Source organism: Anopheles coluzzii, chromosome 2 (assembly GCF_943734685.1).
Source record: "Anopheles coluzzii chromosome 2, AcolN3, whole genome shotgun sequence".
In the NCBI taxonomy this organism is placed as follows: Eukaryota; Metazoa; Arthropoda; class Insecta; order Diptera; family Culicidae; genus Anopheles; species Anopheles coluzzii.
Window position 1 is genome coordinate 87,513,547 of NC_064670.1, and position 22,342 is coordinate 87,535,888.

General features: G+C 43.5%; 1 protein-coding gene across 8 annotated transcripts in view; it reads right to left on the minus strand.

The window, feature by feature from the left end:
• LOC120951009 (uncharacterized) overlaps positions 1-22,342 on the minus strand; it is a 104,493-nt gene that overhangs the window by 6,777 nt on the left and 75,374 nt on the right. For 5 of the 8 annotated variants that reach the window (XM_040369473.2, XM_040369472.2, XM_040369475.2 and 2 more), the window contains exons 4-10: positions 21,085-21,135; positions 20,310-20,447; positions 18,057-18,179; positions 17,733-17,965; positions 17,047-17,098; positions 11,079-12,509; positions 1,722-2,291 (exon numbers count right to left, since the gene is read on the minus strand). In XM_040369473.2, the coding sequence (XP_040225407.2) occupies positions 1,722-2,291; positions 11,079-12,509; positions 17,047-17,098; positions 17,733-17,965; positions 18,057-18,179; positions 20,310-20,447; positions 21,085-21,135 (2,598 nt within the window). The remainder of the gene's footprint in view (positions 1-1,721; positions 2,292-11,078; positions 12,510-17,046; positions 17,099-17,732; positions 17,966-18,056; positions 18,180-20,309; positions 20,448-21,084; positions 21,136-22,342) is intronic. The other 3 variants (XM_040369474.2, XM_040369476.2, XM_040369478.2) reach the window with 3 other exon arrangements.

The following is a 22,342-nucleotide window of genomic DNA, read 5'->3' on the forward strand; positions in this document are numbered from 1 at the left end:
TTTTGTAAGCAACCGAAAAAAAACTGTGATCAATAACACACCAAATTTAAAATGAATAATTTGTACAAGTTAAACTATACAATGTTTTATCTTACAAATCACTGTCCCATTTGCTTTCCCACAAGAACTATAAACAAAGTTATTTAACGGTAAATGGCTAATGAAATGTCGCACGGTGGTGGTAAATGGTACAAAAATATACAATTAAACAATGTACATTTTTACAGGTCGGTTTTTGATGTCATCAAATTAAAAGCTTCAAACAAAAAAACACAAGAAAATAAACCGTTTCATTAAACTGTGTCGATATGTATAAGTGTGCAGGTGTGTGACGCTTGTCAGAGCTTAGCGGCGTGCATAATATCGTTTCGTATGCAATTGCAAAAGTAAATTTTGCATCGATTGCAAGAAAAAAGAGAAAAAAAACAAAGCGACAAAAGAAACCATCACGTTCGTGTGGGTAAAATAAAACAAAAACAAAAAATGCTTCAGTGCAATAAACAGTGTCAATAAAGACACAAACAGAATGAAAAAAGTAAACGGAAAAAGAAGAACATTTTCGCTAATTCCACACACACATACAAACACAACGTATTGGTGCTTGGTAACACACATTGGTTTGTTTTGCTGTCTCAACGGCATTTTGTGGCACGGTTTTGCTGCGTCTGAGTATAAGCTTGGTACAGTTTTGGGTTTCTTTTGATACGACCCCCTCAAAACGTTGTGTGTACCAGAGCAGACACCAGAGTTGGAAAAAATGTGAGCAAGTTGGCCGATAATTTCTACTCAAACGAACAAAACAGAACATAAAAACAGGTGTATTGAAGCTGCAGAGTCGACCGAACGCTACGAATCGAGTACACTTGGGTGCATATACACTGGTAGCTTGCGTGCTTGTTGAAAGCTTCACTGTATTCTTTTTATATGAAAGCTCTACCACTTAGGATGTTTTCCCTTTTCCCTCCCCCTGGTTCAACACTAATCTTTTCATATTCTTGATTTTTTTTTTGGTAGAATTTTCAGTTTTAAAATATTTCATTAAATATAGTAAAAAAGAGTGTTGAAAAGTTGAAAATCAAAATCAAACAAATTGCGTGTGAACATTCGCGCTAGGAACGTTCCAGGCGACACAACAAAAACGGCAATGCAATTCTCTAAGAGATTACTGAGATTACGTAGTACTAAAACTGGTGTGGTGGGCATTAGAGTAAAGGGCTGGTAGTAGTTGTAGTTGCTACCTGGAGCTCTAGGGCAGTACTAGTAGCAACGGTATCGGGTTCGGGTGCCAGGGTAGTACTGGGATAGCTGGCGGACGCAGCACTAGCAGCGGTAGTAGTAGTAGTAGCAGCGAAGGAAGTACTAATATTGGTAGTAGCAATGGATGGTGTTGCAGATGCGATTACTGTAGTTGTTGTTGTTGTTGTCGGAATGTTGTAGTAGGCACTATTAGTAGTTGGCTGTGTAGTGGTGCGTGTGTTTTGGTATTGGGAGGACGTCATCGTTATTGCAGTGCTGTCGTCCGTAGGCATGGCGTTGGTTGTGGTAGCGGGAGAAGCCATTCCGGGTAAGCGCAGGTCGCCAGTTTGCTCCGTCGGGTTAGGTACGCGGTCACTGTCGACACCGTCGGGAGTTAGTGTGGAGGTCGGCACAGTTACTTCCGCCTCCTCGGCACGGGGAATCAGGGGTGGTAGATTGTTGGGCGGTAGAACCGTTATACGGACCCCTTGCGAGAAGTAGTCCTCTTCCTCCTCCTCCTCGTCGATGTCTTCGCCTTCTTCTTGGTCTTCCTCCTCCTGGTCGGCGGTGATGTCTTCGTCATTTATCTTTCTACCGAACGGGGAGCGATCTACGTTCGTCGCGTAACGACTCAACTCTTCCTGCGTTGTCGTAGTAGTAGTAAGTGGCACGTAACTGACCGTGGTGGTAGTGTAGTCACTCGTGCCTTGATCCTCACTACCGTGCGTGGTGGTAGTGGTGGAGGAGGAGATGGATGCCATTTCAGGATTAGCAAATGTTGAAGGTTTCGAATCGATTTCATCGAAAAATTCCTTCGACTCGTAGCTCGCTTCCTCGTCCTCATCCATGCCCAGATGCCACGAACTGGCCGGCGTGGAAGTTATTGCTGGAAGTGCTGCGATCGTCGTCGTCGCCGTCGCGGTCGTTGTGGACGAGGGCGTCGAATACTCGACGGCAGAAGAGAAGGAAGATATCGTTGAGCTCTTCTCGGTGGTCGCTTCTGGTACGATCGTTTTGATGGTGCTGGAACTTGATGCCGCAGGTTCATCATCGCTCTGCAGTGGATGCGAATTTGGAGGGGGGGAATTTTTGTTTGTTTTTGTCCAACAACATACAATCGCGCGTCCAATCGTGAGTTGTGTGATGGTGATGGTGGTGTTGATGGTTGGTCGCGAAAGAGTAAAGGTTGTAGATGGATAAAAGTAATGGTAGTTATTGGTAATAATTACTGGCCGACTTTCGAAAGAAAAAAACACACACACACTCGCTATTACGTTGTGCTGTTTTGTTCGCTATCACGGCATTAAAACAGCTTGGTTTGTATAAGTATGTACTGTTTGCATATAAGCTATATAGTTGTACGGTATTATAGAGTGGTATTGTGTTGTATTTGTATACGATTATTCATACAGTCATTCGCTTGCTGATTTACGACACTACTTAGCCAGCAGTACTACGTGCTTTTCCTCAATGGTCTAAAGCCGCACGAATTTTGCACGCAGGTTATAAACCATCTGCAACTATTGCGTTTGACGTGTGCGTCGTACCAGGCACTAAAGCTTTAACGTGCAACAACAACAGTTCATGCAAAATAAATATAATAATAATTCATAATGGAAACAATATTCATTTCGAGAGATTCTGTTTTTGATAATTTATAGGAAGTTTATACGATTAGCACGAACTGTTAATAATTAGCAATGGTTCGAGGAAAGTTTTGCTTTTCTTGTAGCTGATATGATGTATAAACTCAGTTTCAGCTATCAATTGAAGGTCTAATAGATTTTATGTTAATAAAATAGTTTTATCTTAAATAGGAATAAAAAAGGTTGTTTTGTTTCATTTTTAATATTAAAATGAAAACAAAGGCGGATAGCTATGGCAAAAATTATAACTATGATAACAATATCTAAATCATATAACAACAAAAAAGAGAGCACAACGACAGAAAGCAAAGCAAAAACGAAAAGCAAGCTAAAAATACATGTAGCGAAGCACCAAAACATCCTCATCCGGTTGCTGAACACAAAAAGCGTATAATTCTTTCATTTAGCAGGGACATAGAAGCGCACATTACAAAAAAGCAGTTGTGAACAACACGAAGCAAATAAAAAAAATTAAAAAAAAAAATTAAAAGCGCATACGGGGCTTTCAAGCCACAATTGTGCTTGAAAAAGCGAACATTGTGATTGGAAGGGGAGAAAGGCGATGTTTTTTGGTAAAAAAACAACGTTAAGGTAGAGAAAAAAACAGAAACGGACGAGGAAGGAAAAAAGATAGCAGGAAGGAAACACAGACGTGTATAAAGTGCAGTATGATAACACGATAGCATATCAGCATCAGCAACAGCAGTGAGCAGGGGAAAGAGAAAGCTAAGGCCAAGGGGGGTGAAGTGGGGTATGGTGTTGTGGGTGGTTGCAGCATGGGAACCCAAAAGAAAAGTGCGTTGGAGCGGCTGATGGAGAGCAGTGGATAAAAAAAGAAAAGAACAACAAAAAAAAAGCTAAACAGACATAGAAATAGCCAGCAAAAGGGGTACGAATGGGGGGCAGATGAGAGAAACAGAGCAAGAGAGATATAGAGAGAGAAAGAGAGGTAGCGAGAGAGTGAAAGTGACCAAAACGTGAAAGAGCAAAATCCTGTATGTGTGGTTGTGTATGGCATTGTTTCAAAGACGAATAATGTCCTGTTTCTGTAATCCTTTTTTCGTCCCACATTGAAGCCAATTATAATGTTTTCCTATCAACGGGAACATAACGACTTCACATGAAGTGGTTAAGGACGTGTGAGTTTTTCTCTGTAGAACACACTTTCTTCAGCCACACGTGGAAATTACACAACAAACCTCTCGCATCTCCAACGGCAACAAACACAAAAATGAGCAAAAATGGTACTTTTCCATTCAACGCTCCCCAATGTGTGGCGGAAGGAGTCTTCTTCAAACCGTGTCGTGTCGCAGTAGTGGCACATTAAATCCTGATGAAGTGTTTACCACCTCACATTACTTGCAACCCATTAAGCGGGCAAGCGCACGACGAACGAGCGAGCGTAAATAAAAATGGTCGCAAAAAGCACCCACTTTACAAGTCGAAAACAAGCACAAGGATGTTAAGAGTGTGTCGTGCGGAGTCAACGGTGCCAACATGGCACTGTATGTGTGTGTGAGATGCTTTGGAAAACCCTGTATTACATCCCGGATCTTCGTTTTTTAATCCTGTTTCGCTTTCGCTGAGTGTCATACATTCATTACCAACCTTGTGCTTTGTGGAATGAAGTGGGAAACCTTGCTCCCGTTTCAAACAACACAGCAGCAACAAACAAACAAAGCATTTGAAACGCATTCCCTCGTGCTGCTGGAGGTGCTTTGCTGCCTCGTGGGCGATTAAAGTGGCCACCATGTTTACCGTAATGTCGCTCCCAGCCAGCAGTGTGCAGGACCAGTTAAGCTTCATCGGGAAAGCTCGCGCTTCAAAAATCCCGGGCTGGATTAAAATGTGAGGATGTAAGGATGATCCCGGCCCGGGTCCAGCCGCTCGTTGGAGCTTAACAACTTGAGATTGATTAAACGTTTGGAGTGTTTTTCGAGAGTGTGCTTTCCGGGGCTTGGTTGTCTCTTATCTCGTACAGCGAATGAAGGGCGTTTGGGGAGGCGGTCGCGCGCCTGGTAGCAAGAAAACCGTGCAAATGCTGGGACGGGGGTGCGTGAAGGGAGGCAGAAAAAATAATGAAGAGGAAAAGTGTACGTCAAACACTCAACCACGCAGCACACACCACCAAACAAACAAGCAGAGCGAAAAGAAGGCAATGAAAAACAAAAAAGAAATTCAAAAAAGGCGAACAACGGCGGTTTCTTCTAACGGACTAGCGAACAACAAGGACATGATGCAAGAGCGGGCAAACGAAAAAAACACGGTTTAAAACGGTAGCAGTGGGGAAAAGAGGTGCTGAGGCGCTTGTTTGCAGTGGTGAAAATTGCTAGCCGCCAACAGTAAAAGCTAGCTTGAGGGACCGAACTTTCGCTGGCTGAAAGAAAGGGCACCACGGTAAGACAAAATAAACTTTTTAAAATACAAAAAACAACAAAAGCGAACGTGAAATAGACACATTCACACATACAGTCATCGTCATACACACACACACACACATACACGAAAGCATACACGGTACAAAAGCACACAGAAAGCGAACATGAAGCGAAAAAACACGCTGGAGGTGGTTAGATAAAGGGAAAAAGTTTGATACCCAGTCGCCCTCATGGCTCTATTTACCGCTTGAAGCCATTTTTTGTGCATGAATTTGACCATTAACATCGATTTTTTTATTGCTAGTTTTTCCTGCTCTAGCCGGAAGACTTTGCGACAGGTGTGACACGGTTATTGGGTCGCAATTGGGGTCCGGTCGCGTCATAGCGTGAGTGTGAAAATTAGCAGCACCAGCAGCAGCAGTAGCAGCAGCAGCAGCAGCACGATTGTACGGTGGTCTGCCTTACGGTGATGTCCCGGGCTTGCTGGCTTGATCGTGCTGCTACTAGCGCACAATGGTGGCAAGTTGCCAATTAATATTCATTGCCCGGTAACAAGCCGGGCACGCACTGATTGACGCTGGGCACCGTTGTCTGCTCTGGTGGCAAGCCATCACCAGGCGTCTCCATTTGCGCCGGTGGTGAATCTTTTGAGCTGACACGATTATGTTGGGGTTTTGTTTGCTTTGTTTTTTTGTTGCTTGGCTGTGCTTCTCTTTTGTGTCACATTTAAGCTTTGTCCGCATTAATCGTTGTTTGATTGATGGTGGAACAGTGGCGAGACTTAGTTGTGGTGCCCTGGGGGGATGGTGGTTTGTTTTAAAGACCAACGTTATACCGCTCTCGGGGGTTTGAATTAGCGATTGTAGAAATACTTTAAAACAATCGTCGTTATTAATAGAAGGTGCTAAAAAGTTGTATATTGTTTGAATTTGGGATAAATGTGGTTTACTGTTTTGTTCTGTATGCTCTGATCATTACGTTTTAGTTTGGAAAATATTTTACAAAATATTAAATATGTGCACAATTGAAATTGTATACATCAAAATTGTATATTCAATGTATCGATTCAAAAGTAGAATCAGGATTCATTTTTTAAAAATATTATTTATTATTTAATAGAAATAAAAACACGAGGCAATTTATGACTCATATTATGATAACACGAGATAATCAATTTGTAACTTTTACTGACCAGAACAAGTAAAAGAAAGCAATAATTTTAGAACGAAACTAAGACATAAGTCTAAACAGTGCTTGAAAAAATTCAAGGAACGAGTTACTTTTCCTTTGGTTTAACTGTAGTTAATCAGTTCATCGAGCTATTTAAATTATTTATTTATAAAAAAACGAATGTCAAATGATGTTCAAAGAGCTACTTACAGCGCGGAAAAATGTCACTGTCAATGTCATGAAAAATCTGACTGAAACAAAATCCATGTCAGCGTCACGTACTCAATTGTGATAATCAGAGATGATACTCAAAACAATTGGTGTGATCAATGCATGATTCGTGACATTTTTGCTACCAACGCTTGGTCAGCCATGTCATGACTTTTTTTTACTGTGATCAGTTCTGGAAAATGTCACTGACATAGTCATGACAAATTTCGGCTAAAACAAAATCATGTCAGCGTCACAAACTCTACTGTGATGATCAGAGGTGAGACTCAAACAGTTGTTGCGACATGCTTGGTGGCATTGTGTGCAAAAAAAACGCTTGGTCAGTCACTTAGTAGTGACATTTTCTGTCGGTGATCATCACGATAGTCATGGGAGATATGCGGTGCGTGGGAGTGGTTCCAAGAAGTAAAATGATCGAAATGAGAAAGCATGCTCATTTTGTAGCTTGGAACCACACGTGAAGTAAGTTCTAAGAATGTCGTGATTATCACCGACAGAAAATTCCGTGACCAAGTGAGTGACCAAGAGTTGGGTGCAACACAAAATATCACAAAGCATGTGATTGGTCCACCAAGTGTTTCAGTCATGACTGAATGGTCATGGTGACTGAAACAGTGGCATTTGGAAGCACTGTTCACAGTCAGAAAAAGTCATGATTATGCTTGCGCCGGTATTAAGCTTAGCCTGTGCGTCAGAGTATCGCGTTTGACTCAATCACTCGCATGTCGTCCGAATGTCATGACGCACTTTCATTGAGTATCAGCAATGAGCATCAAGCTACCACGGATATGTTCATTGTTTTCGTTGGTGAATATCTCGTGATGCTGATGACATTTTGCAGCACTGCATACACATACATCTTGCATATTGCTTCATGAAAAAAAGTAAAACACAAGCAAAAACACGATCTCGTTAAACAAACATGTACAGTTTATTTCTGTCTGCACCAGCATGGCTTGGCAAGATGAGTTTCGCGAGTCAACATTTCCTTCCATTTCCTTGTGCATGTGCACAAAAAAGCAAGTTTTACCAAGCGTCCAACAAACGACTACGGCCATCGAACCTGTGTGACTGGTGGATGACAATAGACCAGACACACGTATGGCTGTGTTGGTTCAAAGACAAGCGATGAATGTCTACCCATACATCCGCATCCCACATATGCCGGGCTGAACATCAAGCGACGACCGAACAAAAACTGCATTTGTTGTAAGCAAACACAATGACACACAGTGGAAGTCAGCCGGGAAGCAGCCCGTACAAACGTGTGTACGGAATTTTGTCTCGTACTTGTCGCGCTTCGACACCCATTGCGTATGTAAGCACGCACTGAAAAGCAATTGTTGTTTTTTCACCCCACCTCGAATGCCAAACGGTGTGCAGCAATTTGGCGATTTTTGTTTGGTTTGCACTTCGTCCCTCCGGTTACGGCAATACATGAAGAGAGGGGGATGCATTTTTGCATTCGCTGCAATCGGGAAAAACCTGCACATTATTCTGTTACGAGGCGTGCATTTTTCATCGGAATGTATCGATCGATTATTTTGTTCTCGATTGTACTAATTTAAAAGCAGTTACTCTATCGCTGCATGGAACAAGGGGCAGCGGCCATGAATTGTTTGGAGTATTGTGAAGGCAATGTTCACATTTTTTGCTGTTGCTTTTCTGCTGTAGTCCGGCGTCCGGTGCACTGTGCTGTGTTTGAATAGAGTTTAATTTAATTTAAAAAAGGCCCTTCTTTGCAACCGATCGTTCGAAATTCAACACATTTTATTTACTTCCGGTACGGGATGGTAAAGAGTAAATAAATAACGTGCCAAAAAAATAACACAAATAAACGCAGCCATGGAAATTCTGCTGCACACTTCAAGCATGGTTTAACTGCATTGGCACAGAATTCGAATCGAATGGAATTTACATTGGATGAAATGCAAAATTTTCCGTATGTGTGTTTGTATTTAATTTGCTCGTATCATTTCCTCCAATTTTCCGCCCCGTTTTGCCGAGTAAAGGCCCCACTCTTACACTCTTTAATCGGAAATTGGTCATTCGTTGATCCTCATGGCAAGGATTAATCATAACCGCAAAACCCTCAATATTGCCCCATACTGCTCCACCACTTTTTCACCATATTTACCACCGCGTATGTACACCATCAACATGCATTCGCACACATTTTTAATTTAAATGTAAATGAGTTAAGTGCGTACGATGCTGGGAGGCGGGGTGCGCGTGTTTGGACTTGTTTGATGTTTGATGGTTTTAATTTTGCTTATTGACGTTTGCAAAAGAGCTTTTTGCGCGGTTTTTGGTGGAGAAATTTCAATTTGTGCAACAGCGTAATGTAATCAAATTTTTGAACGAGCCTTAATTATTACGACAGCGGTAGAGAGAGCGCACATAATGCGAGGGACAGCTAATACGGGGGTAAATGAGCGAGCAAAACGTTGATAAAGGTTATTTGAGCGCAGCATAATCGCGGTGGAAAAGTTATAATGAGTTGGCAAATATTGTCCACGTATGCTTGATGCAAAAAAGTGTAAGGGCCTAATTTCTATATGAAGCTATTTGGAAGCAAAGAGAAATGCACACACACACACACACAAACACTCACAAGCGTTTATACTGGACTAATGATTAATATATAAGAGATAGTATAATTACATTATACGAACGCGCTAAATAGACAGACACACACACACACTAAATCACGCGCACACACATGAGGACGCACGCATAGACGCAAACAGAAGCACACACGCACACATTGGTATAATTACTAATGAATAATTCTAAATACACAATATCATGAAATTTGAGATCAATTTTCACTTTTATATAATTTCGCAGCAGGAAAGTTACACTGTGATAAGTGTAAGTGATACTATAATAATCACATAGATCTATTTTTAATTGCTTTCTGAATCACTGTTATCATAAAAAGTCATGACGACGGTAGTGTAAGCAGTATGTTGTGTCATTTTTAATGTAATTACTCAAGCTATCTCGTTATCTTGTTTTCTTAAGCACCGTCTATCACCTTCCATTACTTCTACACAATTAAGCTTCTGCAGTACCACCGTAAATGGATAAACGTTTACAATCAGTTTGTGATGACGAGAGCGTAAAATGCAGGCACAAAATCTGCAGCAGAGCTGCAATAAATGGAACTGCACTGCATTTGACTTTGTTCACGGAATAAAAGACTAGATAAAATGAGTTTACTTTTAAGGTGGATGAAGAGAGAAATAAACATTTTAATGGAATAGAATACCAAGAAAAAGGGAAAACTCTCCACCTTCTCTGCATAACGGCAAGCAAAACGTACAAAACGCAATGGTAAATTAATTGTAATGAACCGAAATCTTACAGCTACGATGAAATTACACTCCAGCACATTCACCGGAACACTCGAATACGCTCCCACAGCCGGGAGAGTTCATCAGCAATGGCCAATGCAATGGCACAATTTATCTTACCGAATGGCCACCGGCGGGGCGCAACGCAACACGCAGCACGCAAAGTTTTAAAATCCCCAGAAAACAGTGGATCTCATGTTGCTCATGTCGGTGGTGGTGGAGCTTGAAGAACTTTCCAACTCTACCAACGGCAAAAGTTGGAATGAAAGTTTCCACCTCAATGGTAAACTTTTGTATCGTTACGGGCTTTCGTTCCTGGGAAACGCAAAGCAAAGGACCAAGCACGGAACAACAGGGGGGGGGGGGGGGGGGGGGACGAGTTTTCCATTAGCCATAGCCACACAAGAGGAGACGACCGCTAAAGAGGCTAAGGGAAGATCCTACGATCCTTCACCGGTCTTCTTACTTTGACCGAAACGTGTTTTAAATTTTTGATGACCTGTTTCTTCTGCGAATGGCACTTTCGCAGAAATGGGAGGGAGGTTTTCGGTAGAACTGGACAAGCAGCAGAAGCAGAAAGTTTTTGTACCTCATCCCTTCGCCAAACTGATGCTCGCCCCAAAAGGATCGAACGTTTGACTTATCGATTTGGTACGTGCAAGCGAGCCAGCAAATTGCCACACTAGAGCCAGTACTAGAGGCAACCCGGGTGAGCCGGGGTAGTGGTTAAAATAAGTTGCAATAAATTATTAACGGTTTAGTTTTAAAAACAAAAAATGCAGCTAATGCAGCCTGCTGAAGCCATTTAATTCGAGGGAAACGTAAGTTGTGTCGTAGTTTCTGTATGTGTCAAACCGAAGAGGAAAAACAGAACGGAAAAGTATGTAACACAAAACCCTTTGACAGAAGATTCAGCCATTCACGTCTAGCAAAAACCCGTTGGAGTGTTGCCCTTATTTCCCTCCCCTCCCGCATATTTTCGAGCGGTTAGTCCCAACACTAGCCTAGACACAGGGGTTGTCCATAAGGTTGATGTGTTGATGGCAGTGTTAGCTTACCTTCACCAATGGAACGGAAGCGAAAAGGTTAGTAGAGCGAGTGTTAGTAGCGGAAGCGGAAGATGCCGGCGTGGTGGTGGTGGTTGCTGTGGGATTTGTTGGCTCCTCGGAAACGGTGGTACTGGTGGCAGAGGCCGTGGTGGTGGTGGTGGTGGTGGTCAGTGGCATAGTTGCTGGAGAAGTTTGCAGCTCTATCAACTCCGTAGGAATCGTTTTAGCTCTTGTGGACGTTGCGGTTGCCGTGGTCGTTGTCATTGTTGTCGTCTTTGCTGCACTTCTTGCTGGAGTAGAAGACAACGTCGTCGTCGTCGTCGTCGTTGTCGTCGGGTCAAGTTTGGTCGGTGGAACGAGACGGGATTGGGCGGATGGGTTGATTGTGCCTATCGTTGTTGTAGTGTCCGATCGGGACGGTGCATCCTCGTCGGCGTCAATCGAGCTGACCACCGGTGTGATAGCCGGATGTGGAAGCTTTGTGGTGAACAATGATTCGTCCGTGTGTCGCCTCGGCACGGTTAAGATGGAGACGGCTTGGGTTGGGCTCGTCCTGGGCTTACTGTTCGGCGTGGTAGCCGGAACTTGCTTTGAGGTAGTGGGCATCGGGGGTGTGGCAGTCTTCTCAACTGTCACGTACTGTGGCTTTACGGTGGTCGGCGATCTGTTCACACTCGCCGGAAGTGTGGTTGTGGGGCTGGTCGCCGGTTGTCGCTTCTCCGGCTCTGGCTCCAGCGGTACGAACCTGTCCAGCTGCGGCTGGGTGCTGAAATCGTAAAACTTGGGCCCCCGCACGACATCTTCGATCACGTAATCGTCCCGGAACACCTCATCCTGCAGCCGCTCGATTTCCGGCAGCAGCAGCTCCGTCTCGACGATACGCTCGATATCGATGCGCTTGTGCTTCGCCTTGCGGGCGAGCAGCGTTTCTTCGTCCTTTTTGAGCTGCTCGTTGTTGGCGATCGTTTTGCTGATGGTCGACTCGAGCTGGGACACGCTCTCTCGCAAATCGGGCGGCGTGAAGGGGTGGCCGGCCACTTGCGACGGTTCGGTCGCCGGCTGGAAGGCCCGATCCGACTGGTGCGTGTGGGCGAGCAGTGCTGCGGCTTGCTTTTTTGCCGACCGTTCCTTCACCTGATCGTACAGGCCGTGGTTGTGCTTGCGCTTCGGTTGCGATGGTTGCGTGGTGGCGGCAGTGATGGATGGCGCTGTTACCGATACCATTACCGGGGACTTCCGGTGCTCCCCGGTCGCAGCACCACCACGCGGCCATGGTTCCGCCTGCTTCTCGGCGCTCGCATGATGGCGATGTTGTTGCTGATGGTGATGGTGATGTTGTTGATGATGGTGCGTTTCCACCGTATGGTCGGGATTGTTAGTAGTATGCTTGTTAGTGGCGTGTGTTGGCGAGCTGTGGTGCTCAGCCTTGGTGCTATACTGCTGTGTGCGAAGCATCGACATGAAATTGCCAAAATTTGATCGGATTTGAAATGGTTTGGTTTGTGCGAAGCGTCGGGAGCAATATCGATTTCCGAAGGGACACAAAACATCGAGAAGGGATACGACATTGTACAGCAGACGAAGACAGTGATGGGTGAGAAAACAAAGATAGAAATGGGAATAGAGAGAAGAAACAGAAAGAGAGAGATAATGTAAGGAAAGAAATGTTATGTAGAGAGAGAGAGAGAGAGAGTACAGGAAATGGTAAGGATGAACTTCACAGTGTTGTACCCGTTAGCGAAGAATCTGCTGCAAAACACAAGCGAACGCACTCACAAGTAGCTTCCAGTTAAGGTGAAAGATGTTTCCTTGCAAACCACCAACGCAAAACAATACTCAGGCACACGAACACATACACACAACCACACACGAACGCACGCACAAACACACATTCTGGCATACAAGAAAAGCTTCAAAAGCGAACACTTGAACAGTTTGTACTATCGGCAGAACACAACACGACGTTTTGCTTGTGAGTTTTTTGTTTTTACGCAGAAACCAATGAGTGGGTGTGAGTGAGTGTGGGTGTATTTTATGTGATAAGCACGGCCGGCATTTGTTTGGTGAAACTTTGCGCAATTGTGCACAAGTGAAAGGGGCACAATTGAGGGGGGTTTTTTCACGGGCGAACACAGACAGACAAACAGAGCACGGAAAATGGTGTGATCCCGAGGGCGAAGACTTGACTCAAGGCAACACTGCTGTGCTGTGCGATACGGAAAGACAGAGAAAGAGAGAGAGAGAGAGAGAGATAGAGAAAGGCAGTGCGAGAGGTGGACTGGGAGAGAGCGAGATGGAAAGATATAAAAGAAAACAGGGCAGAGCTGTAGAGAAGAATGGACAGAGAACGGGAGGAGAGAGTAAGAGATTGCTAGTTTGTATGGAAATTAATTCAAATAGCAAGTGAATACTATCAGGACGTGCACGCTTTTCAGGATTGTTGGGAATTGGAAAGTAAAAAAATAAAAAATAAACGCAAACAAAAGGATTTTGTTTTGTTGGAGGGCAGCATACGCTGGCAGCTTGTTGCTAGAGAAGCTGTAACATAACAAAAAAATACTGAACGTGGATGGAGAGGATGTATCGTGTTCCACCATGCCTTATGTCCGACAAACCGGAGTACTACGGTTTCGATTACGATTGCGTTAGTGGTGCTCGTTTATTGATTGGCAATGGAGTTCCAGGGAAAACGGCCAGGGATTAACGGCAGTTCAACTGGCGAACAAAGCCTTTATGTTGCTATCGTCACGCATAGCTGGGCCAATAGTTGATTTACCATTAGCGATAATGGCGCCCTGTCAGCGGGTCCCGCCACTCGAACGACAAACACCAAGACGCGAACGGTGCTGGGCGCCTCCATCCCTTGCGCCCGATTCTTCGGAAGGATGTAATTAATTTCATCCTTTTACGCGCTCTCACGCACACAATGCAATGCAACGCAAAAAATCCAAAGTCTGTGTGTTGTTTGTGTCTCTCTTTCTCTCTTTCACACTCTATCTAAACCGTGGCGTTACTTTCCGTCCTTGAATTACACAATTAGTGCGCTCGATAGTTAGTGCCGTTCGAAACGATTATATCCGCTTCGTATTTCCGTCCCTAAAATGAAGGAAATGTCATCGCTGAAAGTATGGCGTACAATAACAACAGAGCGGAGCAAAAAAAAAGGATTACATTACGTACGGGATCGAGTTTGGTGAGCTTTTGCCGTTTGCGTTTCAACCGGCGCAATGTTCGGTTGGGCGTATCGATTTACTTTGGGCGGAAATATATTTCCGCACAGGTTGGTGCTTCGTCGGATGATATAATTTTTGTGGATGGTTTCCATATTAAAACGATTAAGTAAGGGAAATGGAAATGAAGAAATCCAGAAGACTTTATTTGAGCTTTTATAAAGCATTCCGGAGCTTTTCAGAGTTAACAATGGTGCAAAAATGGCTGATAACATTTTCATATAACTTCAAGCAAAAAATATCGAAAGGAGCTTTTTATATTCACCTATTTATTTCTTTTAAAAGGGCATCTTTCGGACCATTTCATATGAATGCCGCAATAAAAATTTGTTCACCGAAGAAAAGCCAAACCTTATGACGATGCTGATGGCCAACAAGGCTTCATAATCATTACGGCACAAGAGCAGACAATAAAATATGCTCTTTGTGAAATCCCCATGTTTTGAAAATGGCACAATTCATCATAGAAACATTGTCTTTTCCAACAGCGGCACTCTGATAAATTGAAGACCCATGGCCGCACTAGTATGCGTGTAATTCTTGACATTTTCGCGGTAAAAAACAAGAAAATATCCACTGCAAAACGGCCCCGTTCAGCAGGTTGCGTCGTCGCCATGATAAATAACAAAATGGCAAAGAAAGCGACAACGATCGCGCTCCGTAAATGCCAACCGAATGGGTTCGGGACGAAAGGACGCACCGCATAGCCTGGTCACATTGACCGTTTGTCGTTAATCGAGCAGCAAAAAAATAAAAAAAAGTTAGCAAGTGGTTGATTGTTCGGTTTGCCTTCTATTCCGTTGTGCAATCGGCATGGCCAGTGTGGAAACGATATGGGGAGAAACCGTTTAAAAGCGGCTGAGCGGATGGGACAAAGTAAGGTGGTTCACGTGGCGGGAAGGTCGAGATGATCGAGTGGCAGAGAAATCAAACAGAAAGAAAAAGGTTTTGAAAAGCTCTAGGAAGGAGCAGAAACTTGTTCTACGTAACACGCAACCATAACAACAACGAAACGGAAAAATGTAAAAATTGCAATGGAACGGTAAAGAAGAAAAAACGGTTGTGATAAACGAAAAGGAACATGAAGGACGAATTCCTTTTGTTTGTATCTTTTCTTTCATTGTTTTTTTTTTTTTGAAAAAATCTAGGAAAACCGATGTCATTTAGTATAATAAATGTTTAAAGTTATTGAAAAATATACTAATGAAAGAAAGGACAAATAAAAAGGAAGATACAATAATGAACGCTAATTGCTAGAAAACGAATCAACAGCTCAAAACGAGAAACACACTTAAACAAAACCTGATGAGTTAAAAATCAATATAAACACTATTGGTGTAAGCAGATTATGATGTAACAAAACCAAACAGAACAACTAATCACAACACAAACAGTAAAGAAACGGGTGCACTAGAAGAAAACCATCCCAAAAACTTTGTTTGCAGACCTCTAATGTATCGTTTTGTGGAATTTTGGTGTAGTAGCAACGGTACTCTTCGGCTACGAGTGTACTTGTTTATGTGAACAGCTATGTATAGGTAATATCAGGCACTAATGTTGAATAGTTGGACTTAAAGTAATATTCACACACGCATTTCCGATTTGCAAATTAGTGTACGGATAAACAGGGACCCAGTCTGGTTGTTAGTTTACTGATATTTGGCGTTGTTAAATATTAGCCCCCAAAATGCAACTGCCATTCAAACAAGCGCTAAAGGTGTGGCAACGATATCTAGCAAACGCGGCAAAACGCGAACAACTTTACATCAAAAGAAACGCTAATCGATAGATAAGGGTTAGAGGGAGGAAGAGCCCTATCGAGAGATGTACATAAAGTACGCGCAAAAGGGAAAATGGTCCAAACGGTACGGTGCACTCTGTACAGGGTTGGGTAATGGTAATGGCCAAAACGGTTGGAAAAGGATATAATCGCGCGCGCCTGAATTGAATATGGTGGTTTAGCAACGCGCGGTAATGGACTCAATTAGAAGCGTAATTGCGAGGCCACCCACCATCATGATGGAGCGCCCCATAGGAGGGTGAATGGGAAGCACGGTCCGGGAAAATGTTTCACAACTAATTCCCGCGGAAAGAAGGAAATCGGTGTCGGAAAGTTATTTTCTACTGGATGGTGAGGCTGTGGGAGTGTGTGTGAGGAAGCAGAATTTAGGGGGTGGTGATGAAGGTGAAAGGGGATCGCAGTGAACGAGAAAATTTATCAATTTATTTGCACTGGACGTGATCGGCACGGAATTGCATTTGAGGTGTCCGAAGTACGCGTTGGAATGAAAGTTGGATCCATTTCTGGTGGGGTGTGGTGGTGGGTTGATGAAGGGAGAAACAAGTTTGCTAAACCCACCACAGGAAATGTGGTGTCGGGCGGTGAATTTTGATCATCATTTAGGTGTATATGTTTCTTTTACATGTTCGACCTCACAGTGCATGGACTATTTGGGGGAGATGGAGCAGTGGCGAGAAACGATTACTTTACGGCACCTCTCCGTGCTGGAGCTTTTAGTAGGGGGGAAAAGGGAGGATACCATTTCCGAGCAGGGAACGACGGTGGTGGTAGTTGTTGCTGTTGTTTGTTAGAGCGGACCGGAACAAAACGGGGTATAACGCGGTACGGTGAAGCATTGTAAACGAGTGTTAGATATTATCGGAATGGGTATCATCGTCATTAGTGCGAGGTTATTACTGCTATGGTATATGCTAAGGGCAATAGGATGGTTATCGTGCAAACTTACCTCACTGGAACCGTGATGGTGTCGGTGGGCATGAGGAACTTCCGTCGTTTCGCTGAAGATTGAAACAAAAATCACGCACGAATAATGAGAAAAGAGGAAAAAAATACCAAACAAAAAAGTTGACCGAAAAAAGCGACATTGCAATTGATCGACAAATGATCGATTGATCGATTTCTACCAAATATTTGTTAAGAATGGTTCATCCATTATGATAATTAGGATAAACCATATGAAGAATAGAAACATAATTGTAATAAGAATAATGATATTTGAATTTAAAATTTTCAAGGATTAATATTATTGGTAAGGGGCTGTTTTAATTGTGTTTGTAGTGTTATCAAGTATTATTATTGTATTTTTTCATGATGTGGAGCTGTGCTCGCTTATTGGAGAGTAAATATTAGAGTCCTCATCCAGTTTGCTAACAATATATCAACACGAGAATATATGCTGAATATATAACAGACTAGCTACTTGACCTACTACAGTCGATCTATGTATTTCACAGTAATAATTCAACAATATTATACATAATCACAGTACCGAAATACGTCCGATTCATATTTTTCATAGATACATTTCAAGACATGTGATTATTGTTTTTTTTTTAATTAGTTAAATTAAATCAAAAGAGTATTTGTATTAGATATTCATTCATTCACTCGCAAAACCGAAACTGCACTTACCCTTCATCGTCATCTTCTGCAGCTTCATCGTCGTCGTAGTCGTAGTAGTCATCGTCTGGATCCACCTCACGCTTGATTCTCTTATCACTTGCAGCCGCACCACCGGTCTGCTCCTTCCAGATGATCCACCAGCCAAAATCCATACCGGTAAGGTCACGTAGTTCGGCCAGCTGCGTGTTCACGTTGCGCACCGTTTCCTTGGCACTCGATGACATCTTCTCGCCGCATCCAACCTGTACAGGGTATGGTGAAATTAGCGCGTAGGTTAAATACCAAAACCAAAAGGGAAAGGCAAAAGCATGCCAGAATGCAGCGCCCGCTTACCGGAAATCCAATCCAACCCAGCGATTTTCCAACCGTCCGCGAAGGTTTCTTGCCGTGCTGGAGGGCCTTTTCCACCATCTTGTGCAGGTCGTTACTCGTTGCATCTCGAACAATGATCGATTCCTGCGGGCGGGAGAGATCCCGGAAAGCATTAGGAAAATGGTTGCTAGATAAGACGAAGCGGCTTGGCTTTGTGCTCGTTCGAAGCTAGGAAGAGTACGTGTGTTCTGACGAACAATCGATGCAATAACATAATGCGCGTGCATTTTAACGACCCATCCGCTAGCGACCGTGGTACTGCACATCGTTAGCAGTGGAAACAACGATCAGGCGAAGGCATCGACAGCGGGTAGAAGAGAATGAAGTGAACGAACGACAAGTACGCCAATAATTCAACCTCATATTGAACAAAGTTACAAAGAAAGGGTGTGGCAGCATAGTTCAAAGTGGGTGAGGGTTTTGGAAAAGAAAACTGATTCGCATTCCAGCCATCGTCTTCCCTTTCTTGTAGCATCACTGCCATTTGGGTTTGGCTGCTTTACATGCAACTATGCAAGATTGCTATTCCGGGGGACGATATCTGGGCCAGCAGCGAGACAACGCGAGAGTGCGCTCAGCCAAGCAGAAGACAGACATGGGACAGCGTACGACACCGGATCCGGATCAAATGAGATCGTTTCGGTGTTTAATCGTTCAAGCATAAAAGAAGCATCGTGCCCGACCGTCTGTCGGATGGGGGTCAACCCCACCCTCTGTTGACTCGTTTCCGGCGGGGCTAGAATAAAGAAAGTGCTGCTGCTGAACAGCAGCTATCGCTTTTGCTGACTCTGTTATTGGTTGATTTTATGAAGCTCGAAATCATTTGTGTCACCGAGAGAAAGGAACGTCGTTGGCGTTTGCTTAACGCGATGGTGTGAACACATTATTGCTAGTAATTAAGCGTATTACATAGCGTGGAATTAATGTTTGTACGAGATACGAGATGTGCTCTGATAATGTCCAGCACGCTTTATTGCGAGTAAATGGACGGTTTTTATTTTGCACATTGTTGGTGAGGTGAATGAATATCTGACTACTCACTGTGTTATGTGTTTAATTTGTGGTAGTTGTTTATATTTACACTAAGTATTAAAAAAGAAAGAGTTAAACTCTGATCTGTTGTTGTTATCGTGCAAATTCTTTCTATCATATTAGAGAGCTCATAGATAAAACCACCCTGTCAAAATCATCCAAAATCATCCCTGTCAAAACTCCAGTTTCTACAAACGCTGCTTCAAACATCTCCAAATTCAACAATCAATTACGCAAACACTCAAAAAACTAGATCCAATTTAATTACCATCGAAAGGGATCAAAGGGCCTTCATCAAACGTCCGGTGCTACACTCCAATAGCCTTCGGACATCCTGATGCCCAAAGCCGTATTCTGCAGCGACATGTCACAGTAGTTTACCATCTGGTGCAGGTGCAAGCATGTCAAAAACCGCACCAAATGCACCGAATGCGGCAATTTGTAATTTACGATCCATTGGCAGGCAGGCAGACTGTGGTAGTGCTGTTGACCTGCTCTAATGGTTTAAATTGCATCTTTTGGAAGGCACGTCATAGAGCTTTCGTACGGTCTCCTATTTGCAGAGCAGAGTGTCCGGCGATTCGGGATTTCCGTTGTGGCACAGTTTCGACGGATGACAGTAACGACATCATTTGGAAGTAATGGCCCTATCACATCTAACTAACTGAGCCGTTAGCTAGATTGATAGGCAGATTGTGCACCAGTGGGAACGGGTGCCAGAGCGTTCTGCTTTACCCGTTGCTTTGGGCAACCGATACAACATTTCGGTTGGATTGATTCCAAGGAATCGAGAAACACCGTTCAGTTTGGAGGTAAATTGAACGACTTTGAAGAATGTTAATGGATCATACGTCCATTCGAAGAAGCGAGCAAAGCACTGCCAGATCAGTCAAGCAAGAGTGAGCTAATAATACGATTAAGCATCTCGATAAATGAACAATTTCCATTACGTCGGTGATAATGAAGTCTAAGCTACTACGGGTGCGTTAACGACCGAACAGGCAAGTTTTGTGTGTGTTCTTTAAAGTGATTTAAATTTGAGACACAGCATTATCCGCTACAAGAATGAAAACTTTAATTCTTAACATTTTCCCACGCTATCGATTTTCCAGCGAGGGGGGACAGGTACTCTAGTGGCAGCCCCTGTTCTGTTTGAAATTCCATCGAAATCTAGCAACTTACCTCGGGGACTAAGAAATATTCGGCCAGCTTACTGATTGTGCGTTGCTTTAGGCTTGTCTGGACGTGTTTCCAGCTCTTGACCCGGAGTATCAGAGAAAGTTGGATCGTGCTTTCCGTTGGCAGACAGCGAACACCGGCCTGTAACGAACGAAAAAAAAGAGGAACGTTTAGAAATGCGCTGAAACACCGAGTTAATTGATGAACTTGGCTCTTCGGTGAGTGAGAAATAAAGCCGTGGCTTTTGGACACGTTGCGTGTGTAGCAGACGAAATTAAATCCCCTGCCAGGCCATCGATCAATCTCGAGCGCCGTGAGCCATGTCTTGCGGGTAGAATCTTAGTCCCGCGGGGGCGCCGAACGATTGATGGTTGACACGGGCAGGGGCATGAGGGGCAAACGCGGAAAATGACTGTAGGACGGTGAGTGATGGCTTGTGTCCTGTTTGTGTTTGTGGGCCGTGTTGAATGTAGGTGACAGCGACTATTAAAACTTTATTAAGTTGCATCGAACTGCTTTACAAAACGGCGCCGTATAATTATGTTATTGTGTGGGAAGAAAAAGCTGATTCTAATATTTCATTTATTTGAATGATTTTTGAGAAATAAGTTTCAAATATTTTACATAGTATTTTGAGAAAATGAAGAACAAATTGTTTCACACAACACCGCATATATTTTTTATCAACTAACACATAACTATATCTATCATGTTTCATTCATGATTGTCTCCAAACAAGATGCTACCATAAGTTTATGGAATAAATTTAACCACTTACCTTGGATAATTTCGGTTGGCTATCTACTTTTGTAGGTTCCGCGGCAATCGGCTGCACCCGGTCACGTTTATGATTGCGATAAAGATGATAACAAAAACAGACACAGAAAATAAAAACAAATTAAATCATTAATTATACGATACGGACAGTCCGCAGCAGTGACGGAAGAAGAACACTGTTCGGTAAATGATTAGCTCGGTTAACAACATCGAAGCGCGATGCCGTGCCACATGTGTGTGTGTTCGTTTTATTACAAGGTGTAAAATCATTTCTCCATTTAGATACCGATCAGCGCGATGGGGAAGAATTAATTTGATTCGAACTGTTAGAAGGCGCCAGAAGCAGTTCGCCTATTCCGACCCGAAACCGTGCATAGATTTGAATAATTTTTCCATTCATATCCATCTCGCGATCTCACTTGCCAGTTACGTTTTTGGTTGCTGCTTTGAGATCCTACAATAAAAAACAAGCTCGAATCAGCAGGAAAAATAGATGATAAACCATTCCGCACCATATGCATATTGCGTCCGAAGACCGGAACGTAAAAGAAAGCGGAAAAGAAATCTCCCAACGGTACGTGAGCAGAGTCTTTTCCATAGAAAAAAAGTAGAAAAATCTGAGCAACCAAGAGGGCAGGAAGATTCCGGCATTCCGGGTCCAAAATCGCTATGCAAATCAAATTTTCCCTCATTTATCAGTGGGCCACCAACCACCACCGTTTCCTCCCTAAGTTCATCTGAGCGCGTGCACACACCCCCGGAAGTCACGCATTTCGTCGTGTACCTCTCGCGTCTTTGGCGAGCCCAAGCGTCCGTTCCGGTGCGCCGTTCGATACCCGAGCCAACGCTGCCCGTTGCGCCAAGTCAAGCGAGTTTAATTGATTTACAAATTGTTTTCTGGTGGTCTATGTTTGTGTTTCCTCGTGGTCGTGGAAGAATGGCAGTGAATGCTTGCGTTAGCATTCTCGTTCTCGTGTTTTTAGAGTTTGATAAGCTTCCGGAATGCGATGCCCGTGGATGAGAAAGAGGGAGTAGCAGCAGGGAGCCGGCACCTTGGCGCATTTGATTGGCATTTTGATAATTAAGTTTTGCGTGTGCCTCTTTTCTTCGGAAAGCTGTTGTAGGCCGACCGGTTGGGACGATGGGAAGTTAACAGTGCGGGAGCGCGAACGCAAGAAGGAGTTCGGAAGATAATGAGTGAAAATTGGTAGAGGAAGGAAGAGATTGGTGGAGAAAAACTTTATCATTTCTGCAAAATA